General features: G+C 54.7%; 1 protein-coding gene across 3 annotated transcripts in view; it reads right to left on the bottom strand.

Annotated features, from left to right (window-relative positions):
- Positions 1-1,440: 1,440 nt before the first annotated feature.
- ZBTB7C (zinc finger and BTB domain containing 7C) overlaps positions 1,441-9,769 on the bottom strand; it is a 334,978-nt gene continuing 326,649 nt past the window's right edge. For all 3 annotated transcript variants that reach the window (XM_044243026.1, XM_044243027.1, XM_044243028.1), the window contains one exon: positions 1,441-4,037. In XM_044243026.1, coding sequence (XP_044098961.1) covers positions 3,386-4,037 — 652 coding nt within the window. In that variant the 3' untranslated portion in view covers positions 1,441-3,385. The remainder of the gene's footprint in view (positions 4,038-9,769) is intronic.

The raw sequence follows: 9,769 nt of genomic DNA, 5'->3' as shown, positions 1-9,769 counted from the left end.
TCTCTGACAAATAAATAAATAAAATCTTTTTTAAAAAAAAGAAAAGGAAAAAAAAGAATGCTAACCATGGCAAGAAAGGGGATTGCATTGCTGGGGGGCGGGGGGTAGGGAGAGGGAGGTGGGGTTATGGACATTGGGGAGGGTATGTGCTATGGTGAGTGCTCTGAAGTGTGTAAACCTGGTGATTCACAGACCTGTACCCCTGGGGATAAAAATACATTATATGTTTATTTAAAAAAAAAAAAAGATGCTAATTGAAAAAAAAAAAAAGAAAGGGGTTTACCAACAGAAAAAGGGGCTCGGGGATCCCTGGGTTACCCAGAAAACACAGCTCAAAGAGCAGTTTTACTCAGAGAGTCCGTGCTCTGGGTTCTGAGTAGAGTTCACTCCGATCAATGGCCATCCTTACCTCTTCGAGGAGCTCGTGTTCCCTGCTTGGGAAAGAGGTTTGGTGAGAAGGGAAGAGAAGTGCAGCTCCATTGCCAGGAAAGGAGAGAGGGTAAGGACAGAGCTAGACCAGCGGGGGCTGCCATGGATGCCTTGGTGGGGAGCTCAGAGGACTGGCGGTGACAAAAGTGTCCGCACTCTGTGACTTTCGTGGGCTCACACACCACAGACTGTCCCTGCACACACGCACGTGCACACACACACGTTGCACTGGGGCTCGCGGATGCTCCAAAGCTTGTGATGGCACAGTGCCTCCCACACCTGAAAGGTAGGAGATGCTGAGGAAGTTAAGCTCCGGCCTCCCCACCATGGAACCACCCCGGACACCTAAAATGAGCCCTGGAACGAGGAAGTCAGCCTGAACCAGGAGACTGAATAAGCCTTGCTTTCTATGCCTCACAACACTGTCTTTCACGTGACTAGTGAAGGCTCAAAGGTTTCTGGTTTTTGCAAAGACGTCTTTGACATTATTGTAACCCTGTGACACCCGGTCATCAGATCCTTTTTTGCGGTGAACCCCTAGCCATTGACTTGTTGCTGGCCACCTCTCACAGAAGTGCAACTCTCAATAATTTAATCAAGTCAATTAATACTGTTTAATAAATAGGCCAGAAAATTAGCTGAGAGTTTTTCTCGGCGGGGTGCAGCGTGCGACCAAAGTTATAGAAGATTGTCCTTTGAATCACTAAGGCAAACTCTGTTGTGTCATTTTACATAAAGCAATCACATAAAAAGAAGTTATAAATAGGAAAAATTCTGAAGTTTTCCCACAGACAGACAGGGAAATTGAAACACCAAAGGGGGGAAAAAAAAAAGGAAAAGAAAAAAGGAAAGAGAAACAAAGAAAAGAAACAAAACGCAAGCACCCCTGCCCCCCCCCCACAACCCATTTGCGTCAAGTTCTTCTCCATCATACAGTACTCAAGATCTTTGGATATTTTACAATGTACGACTCCGAACTGCAGTGGAGAGAAAACAAAAAGAAGTAACAAGTCGTCTGAAAAACTGAGTTTATAAGAAGTCATTACCTTTACAAAATAAAAACAAAAGCCCCAACACCACTGGATTCCAATTTGTTCATTTTTCCTTGTTTTCTAAAGTCTGGGTCAGCCCCAGTCCCTTGGCTGATGGGGGGAACATGGGGATGTTGGTGGATGGGTTCCAGAAGCGAGTGTCAGAAATGGAGGTGGGAATCTAAGAGGCGGCTGCCCAGAACGATAGCATCTGAAGACAGAAGGGTGTCTGAAGCTGTTCCCTCTGATTGGAATGGCATTGGGGGAGTGCGGAGTCAGGGTTCTCTTCTGGGGAGCTGCGAGGGGGACAGAGTCTGTGGTCTTCTCTGGCCTTTTTGTTTTTTGTTTTTGTTTTTTTCTGTTTGCTCAGAAAGAAGCCAAGGCAATAGGAAGAGCCGAAGTCTCTTGTGCCCACAGCTCCTGGACTGGGGACACCGGCCCTGGGTAACCGGTAGGGATGACACTCCCTACCGGGGCTGCTGAGAAACACAGGCCAACTCAGCAAGAGAAGGGGGGGCAGGGGCAGGAAATGGGAGAGAAGAACAGGAAGGCGCTGGGCCAGCAAGGCGGTCTTCCTTCTCCGAACTTGCTACAAACTCAGGAACCGGGAGAGCATGTGGGCAATCCTAACGCCCAGAGCCCTTCAAACCCATACTGGAGCCAAGACTCTGCCTCCTGCCCCTGAGGGAGGCAAAACACCCCAGCTTCCTCCCCGAGGGATGAGGGAGAGGTGGAGGGTGCACAAATACAGCCGAAGGCAATCCTCAGCGATCCCAAAGCCCCAAGGAACAATAAACACAAACCCCACGTAACCAGGTGTTTTGTCTGTTTCCAGAAATCAGGGTAGATAGAGGGGGGCAGCCACCAGGTGTTACAAGGGGCCCCCATCCCTTCTGTATTGGCCCCAGGAGTACCAAGAGACTTTGTACAGCCCTGGAGGGGGTGTGTGGAGGTGGGGTAAATGCTTAAAGAGCCATCCCAGGGGCCCTGACACAGTGGCCTGCCTGCCCGGAGAGGTGGGGAGTACCTGGAGTTCCCCAGAGCTGCCTGTGGACAAGCCACACCGCAGCTCTTCTCTGTCACCCCTGCCTAGTGTGGCCACATTTCTCACCTGTGCTAATACAGAGGTGAACGTGATTAAATGAGATCCGGTAGGATAGGTGTTTTCAGTAGGACTTTAGGAGTACAAATCTCCCACCTTCTCCAGAATTCTTTGTAAGGGACAGCTGTGTAGATGTGTGTATGTGGGTGGGTGGGTGGGTGGGTTCCAGAGGGGAAACTAAATTAGCGGCCTCCCCTCTGTAGGAGGGTAGAGAGGACTGACCTGTCCAAGGTTATAGGGCAGTGAGGGGAAAAATGGGCCGGGCTTCCAGGAGCCCTCCCCGCCAACAGGGCATTTCCCATAAGGATCCCAGGATGGCCCGAGACTAGAAACATGACCCAGCAGAGCCGGTCATAGAGACTCTGCCACAGGACTGTGGGGAGGCAAGGACATGTGCCCCAAGCCCTTAGGGTAGGCCTGAGGTAGGCCTCAGCCCTGCTCCATCCCGTCTGTCTCTGGCCAAGCTCCCTCCCTCCATCTAGCGCCACAGAATTCCAAAGTGCCCCTGGGTACCCGGGGTGTGGCCTCCTCTGTGGCACAATCCCCTGTGAGTTTGTGGGTGACAGCCAAAGTGAGAGACAGGTGGAGGCCAGGCCCCGGCGCTCCAGGCCCCTCGGGAAGAGATGTCCACCTCAGACACCTTGGAAAGGGAGGCAGGAGGCCCCAGGAGGCCTGGAAAGTACCAGTGTTGCTGATAATATTTTTTCTCGTTTCCTTTGTGATTTCAAAGACGAAGTTCAGACCCACTGGGCGGCGCGAGGGGAGTCTGGCGGGAGAGGGGGCAGGGCCGCGGGACTGGGCGGGGGAGTCCAGGAGGACCAGCCTAGTTGTTGGCTTCAGACATGGAGGCCACATGGTTGAGGCCCGCGAGCCCAGGGAGGCCGGCCAGGCCCGCGGCCCACGGGTCAGGCAGCGGGAAGTAGGGCCGCGCGGCCGCCACGTTCTCGGCCAGCGCGAAGGCCAGCAGGCCCCCCGCGTCCCTCTCGGCCTCCAGCTGCGCGCGCCCGAACAGCTTCATCTGCGTCTCCTCGAACTGCCGCTCGAGCTCCTGCAGGCTCAGCGCGCCCTTGGGTGCCGCCAGGAAGTGCTTGGCGGGGCTGGGGCCCGGGAGGCACACGGCCGCCCCGCCCAGGTGGCCGCCCACCTCGCCCAGCGCTGGCGGCATCACGAAGGCCGCCTTGTCGGGCGCCGGGCCGCCGGGCCCGAAGAGCAGGCTGGCGGCCCTCCAGGCGGCGGGCTTGCGGCCACGCCGGGGCCGGGCCATGCGGCAGCTCTGGCGCTTGATGTGGCGGTGCAGGTGGTCGGAGCGCGTGAAGCTCTTGTAGCAGAACTCGCACTGGTAGGGCCGCACGCCCGTGTGGATGCGCATGTGGTTCTTGAGGTCGTAGTTGTGCACAAACTTGGCGTTGCAGTGGATGCACAGGTAGGGCCGCTCCCCCGTGTGCTTCCGCATGTGGATCTTCAGCTTGTCCTGCCTGCAACGCAGAGCGGGTGTCAGTCCCCGCACCCCACGCGGGAGCCACCCCTACATTGCTGCCCCGTTCCTCCAGAACCTGCCGAGGCCCGCCCCTGCTGTGGTGCCCAGATCCAGAAAGGGGGCCCGTGCTGGGACTTCCTCGCATCCCCTGCCTCACTCCAAACAGGTGTGGCTACTCCCGGGTATTAGAGGGCTGGAGAAGGAGCCCAGACTGGAAAGGCCTCTTTAACTCCCCCAACTCCCTTTACGCCTAAGCTCAGAATCTTCAAGATCCTCTCCATCAGAGGCCTGTCTCAGACTGGAAATGGGCCTTCTGGGGATACTTCTCCGCACAGGTCAGCAGTCTGTCCTTAGTCCATGTAGGGTGTAACATCCTTTGATACTGTGTTGGACCTTAATTTCATGCTCATTGTCTCCAGGTGGCAGTCTTCCCTCCTGTTGGCCCTGTGCTTCTGCCTAGAGCCCCTGGGGCCCATGATGGCCCCGGGGACTATTGAGATCTGTCTGTCCTCACCACTAATCTGGGAGTCTGGGGAAGCCGAGCACACCTTGTTCAAGTCTCCACACACTGTGGTTTCTTATCCTGAGTCATGGGCTCTCCTCTTTGTCTGCCAAGAATCCCAGGGTTTACAAAAGAGCCAGGTGCGACAAGAATGTAGCCTAATCTAGGGCAAAGCTTTTCAGGATTTAAAAATCTGTTATTCAGAGGGAGGGTATGTGTGAAGGTGGGGCTCCCCCTGGGCTGGGGAGGCCCTGCTCCAGCTGCAGGCCCACCACTAACATGCTGAATGTCTGCAGGCAAGTTACTTAACATCTCTGCACTGAGCCGAACTTAGCATTAGACATCGGTTCCTGCTGTCCAGGGCTGATGGAAAGAATCTGGGTTTGTGTCAGACTAGATCCAACACACCTCCTGGTGATCTTGAAAAGAAAACTGACCTCACAGGGTTGTCTTCCTAAAGCCTGAGCTCTGCACAAGCCGGCCAATGGAACCTTCCAACCTGGCTGAAGTGGGGTCAGGTGGACTGCAAGAACTCATCTCATGGTCCTTCTGGAGCCTTCCCCGACCACACCTGGCAGGCCAACAAGCTCCTCGTCCTGTCTCCCACGTCCTCCCTGCAGGTGTGGCTCGGGTGGAGCACCTGCCTGTAATTTTGGGCTCGGGGTTGAGGTCAGAGCAGCTGAGGAGCTCAGGCATCCGCCCTAAAGTGGCCAGATTTAAACCACGCTCTGTAGAACCCCAGGACAGCCGGAGCCGGTCCTGGTCTCCTGGTGTCTCCTGGCCACTAGATGTCTCACTGGCTCTCGTTTCTGGACTGGTTCCCCAGGGGTGGGGCAGGAGAGAAAAGGACATTCTCCTGTACACTGGCAGAGACCAGGGGAGGAGGACCAGGGAGGACAGAGCCACCCCGTCCACCTGTGCTTCCAGGAAGGCGGAAGGGCACCCAGGAGATGGAGATGGGGGTGGGAAGCAGGATGGGAAGGGAGGAGGGAGTAAAGTGGGCAGGTGTCTCCACACACCAGACCATCCTCTTGTCCCCACTCCCTGTTCCTGCCACAACCCACCAGCCACGCCTGGCTGCGTGGCACCCTGTTGTGACATCCCATGTTCCCTTCCCCAGCCAGCTTGCTGCCCTTGTGGTATCTACAACCCACATTACATCCCATTGATTTGGGGTCTGAACGGGATGCAGTCTTAGCAAGCAACTGAGCCAGCGGGTCTCAAACTCGAGGCTGCCTAAGAAGGGTCTTCAGGGCTCCATGGGCAGTGTGCTGGGCTCCCCTCCCAGGGCTTCTGATCTGAGAGGTGGGGTGGTGGGGGAGAGCAGAAGATTTGCATTCCTAACAAGTTGCAACTACAGCCACCACCACCTCCCAGCCCCGCCCTGCTAGTCCCGGCACCACCTGAAGAGCCACCTTGGCTGGAGGGCAGACTGGGGTCTCAGGAGGGGAACTTGCCAAGGTCACCAGAGGAGTAATGGCAGAGCTGAGCCTAGAACTCAGGCTTCGTTCCTCAGCACTGCAGGAGTGGGGTGCACGGTACCATTTGTACCTCAAGAGCTAAGTGCCAATTTAGTCATGGGGGACAGGTCCTGGAACTCCACACATTCAAGGCTCTCAGGGAAGCGCTGAAGCTTGCTGGTCACTGGCCAGGGGACTTGTATCTTTCCCTGGGCCTGGTGGAAGGTTTGGTGAGGAGTCAGCGCTGGGGTGTTAAGTATAGCCCCTTATTTAACCCTCTCCATGAATTGATATGCTGGATATTTTTCAAAACATGATCACATGTAATCAATAGTATTGATGTGGAGGGTCACCCTCAAGTAATGGACAGTGCAAATGGTAAGACTTCAGATATTCAGACATAAATACCCATCACTGCTCCCAAGCTTTTCATTAGAGCATCCAAAATACGTCACATTTCAGCAGCACTTAACTGAAGTGTGTAAGAAGTGCTCAGAAGGTGACGATCGCTTCCTTTTACTGAGCACCTGCTATAAGCCGATGAATATACACCATTTCAGGGACCCTGAAAGGTTGTTATTCATTCAGAGGCAAGTTGTGGTGTAGGAGCAGGGCTGCCATGGCGGGGGGCGGGGGGGTGTCTGGGAGTCCCTGCTGTCGCTGCGGACACCACGAAGTTGCTGGGTGACCTTCAGCAAGGTACTTAACCTCTCTGTGCAGAAATGAACCAAGGGCCAGACATTAGTTACTATTGTCTAGGACTGATGAGAGAATTTGGGTTCAAATGAGTTAGATTCAACATAGCTAGAATAATTGCCTCACTGAGAGGATGAGTTGAAGCACAGGGAAGTCAAGCGACTTTCCCAAAGGTATCCGGCCATGAGGGGCAAAGAGGCCTGGGGAGCCATCCGGGGTAGGGATTTATTTGCAAGCTATTCTGAGGTTGAGAAAGGTTGATTTTCCAACCAGGGACTCCCAGCCTGTGGCCCAGCAGGGCTGCCTCAGAAAGTATAGACCAGAATAGTCAGCATTTGTGGCCAGCTTTCTGCCTCTGGGGCCAGAAGACAGGGGCAGGCGTGGGAGGAGCTCAGCCCTGAGCAGGAGCTGGCTGGCCCTAACTGTGACTTTTCTTTTCTGGAGCTGTGGGGAGGGTTAGTAGAGCTGCAAAGCCCATGATAAGCTAGTCCTGGAAAAAAAATTTAGAGATCATCTGGTCTACCAGGATCGCATTAGTATGTTCTGATTCACAGTCGAGTCAGTGGGCTGGGCCACCTATGTTATTGGCAGTACACTTGCTGGGACCTTGAAAATACTGATTTCAATTAAACACTTAATGCTCAAGATGAGGAAAGCAAGGACAGAGAGAGAATGGCCTTCTAAGGTCATACCTCTTCCTCATCCCTCTCACGACCTGTGCATGTGGATATAGTGTACAGGCCCATTGGCAGAGGTAGGCCCGGGGGCAGGCAGGCTCCAAGAACTGGACCAGGCCCTTAGGCGCCCCGGGCCTCAGTTTCCTGACCTCTAAAATGGGGGACTGGGCTGCACCATTTTGACCTCTGGTGTTTGTGAGTGTTTGCATCTGGGGGATGTGCTTACACCAAACCTCCTTCTAACTAGTTGGCTTTGCAGATGATGGTTCTTCTACCCCTGCTTCCTCATGCATCTGGTTTGTTTGAGGAGGAGGCCTAAGTTTAGCCAGAAAGTGTTCTAGCTTGAATCTCAGGAGCTGAACTCTTTGTCCCTTCCATTTGGGACTGGAGGTCTGGTGGTCCCACTAAAAATCTCTCGAGGCTGCTCCTGTCCGATGGCCGATGTGCTAACTGGCTTCTTGGCATGGCTTGTAAGGCCCTCACGAGCTAACCCTTCCAGTTACTAACTGAGTTTTAAGTTCGGGGAACCCTCGGTGACTACAGTTAACAATACCACGTTGTATACTTGGAAGTTGTTAGGAGAGTAGATCTGAAGTGTTCTTGCCACACACACACACACACACACACACACACACACACACACTGTAACCATCTGAGGCGATGGGTGTGTTAATGTGTGCACTACCACACATTAGTGTGGTATCCTGACATTGTAGACCTTGGCCTTCTATGCTCTATGTCCATTATATCTGAATAAAGTTGGAAGAAAAAGATCACCCATCTACTTGCTAGCTCCCCTCCCCAGAGTACTGCCCCCCCCCACTAGACATATCTGCTGGTCCCTCAGCAGGCCACGCTCTGGGGAACTGGTCAACTCTGTGTCTTTGAACACCAGGAGGCATGAACCAAACTTCTAGCTATCCCTCCTTCCAGTGCAGAGCCTGCCGTATTATGAAATGGATGCTTGGTAAATCCTGTCTCCTTCCCTTTCTCTGCAGATCTCGTGTTTGGACACCAGTGCGCCATCTCTGGGCTCCCACCAGAAGTCCAAGCCCAGATGTCAGCGTGCGTGCTCCTTCCTCCCCAGCCCTGAACCCTTGTTCCGGTCCCCCTCCTCCCTGCACCTCTTTCTCAGTTTACTTTGGCAAACTGCACTGCTGGAAATGTCTCCCACTCCCAACTCCTCACCTCCACCCTTCAAGGTCAACTTCAAGGGCAATCCTCTACAAACCTTTCCGTGTCCACCCAGGTCTTATCCTTGGCCCTCACCTTCCAGAGCACCTGACCTGAATACTGTCCCTCGAGCTAGGTCACTTTGGGGCAAGGAGCCCCTTCTCCCCACCACCACTCCCCCCCCCCCCCCCCCCATTCACCATCACTTAGTGAGTGCTGGGCGCTGCTTTTCCGGCCTCACTCAGTCCGTGGCACCGAAGCTACCTGATCTGCTTTGATGAGAACCTGTGGGACGCTTCTGTATTCTGCACAGTTGGTCCACCACCTGGAGCGTGCAGGGGGCGCTCATGGAGCCTTTGCCTTTGGACTGACCCTTGACCCTTGACCTGCAGGTGCAGGAGCAGTTCCCAGAGCTCCCCTGGCTCTGATTCCTGTGCGCTCTGGCTCACCCTGACTTCCCTGTCTGCCATCCCCTGCTCCGACCCTATGCTGGGGACCAGCTCAGGCCCCGTGCACCCAGGCCTTGATCTGCATTCCCCCTTCCAGTGGGGCACATCATGGGAAAGCTGTGCCGGTCCTTATGAGCTCATTCCCTCGCATGAAGGAAAGGGCCACGGGTCTCATCCGGGGTCCCCGGCCTCCATGAGGGCTCCCAGGCCCGACAATGCTTTCCCAGCACCATCCGCCCACACTTCTTGGTAACCTGACAGTCTGAGACAACCCCTCTTCCTGGTACCACTGCTAATGACATTGCATTGTCTTAATAAGTCCCCAGGGCTGTCAGAAGTGGGAGGGCTAAAAGGGAAATACAGGAAAAAGGCAGCTGCCGGGCTCCTGGCAGGTCCAGCGAGCAGACCACTGCGGGTGTGTGTAGCAACCGGCATGGGGCTCACACGGGCAACAGGGGTCGGAGGTGAAGCTTTGCAGCCTTTATGGGCTGGTGGCAGGAGGCCTGGTGGACACTGAGGAGGTCACAGCTGGCCAGACAGTGATGCTCAGGGTGCGAGACTCAGGGAGAAGGAGTCCATGTGATTGTGGGGTGGCCAGAGCTGAGAGGTGACAGCTTGGGGCCAAAGAAACAGAGTCTGGTTGAAGCCTTCAATGCCCTGCCTGAGGCCCCAAGGGTGTCTCATATCTGGAACAATCAGCAGAAAGACAACGGTCCCCAGGGCTGCTTGAAATCAAGCTTGAAGCCGTCTCCGAGGTGAGGGTCTGACGCCAA

This window comes from Neovison vison, chromosome 3 (assembly GCF_020171115.1).
Source record: "Neovison vison isolate M4711 chromosome 3, ASM_NN_V1, whole genome shotgun sequence".
Classification (NCBI taxonomy): Eukaryota; Metazoa; Chordata; class Mammalia; order Carnivora; family Mustelidae; genus Neogale; species Neogale vison.
This window is presented reverse-complemented; position numbering and strand designations above follow the sequence as displayed.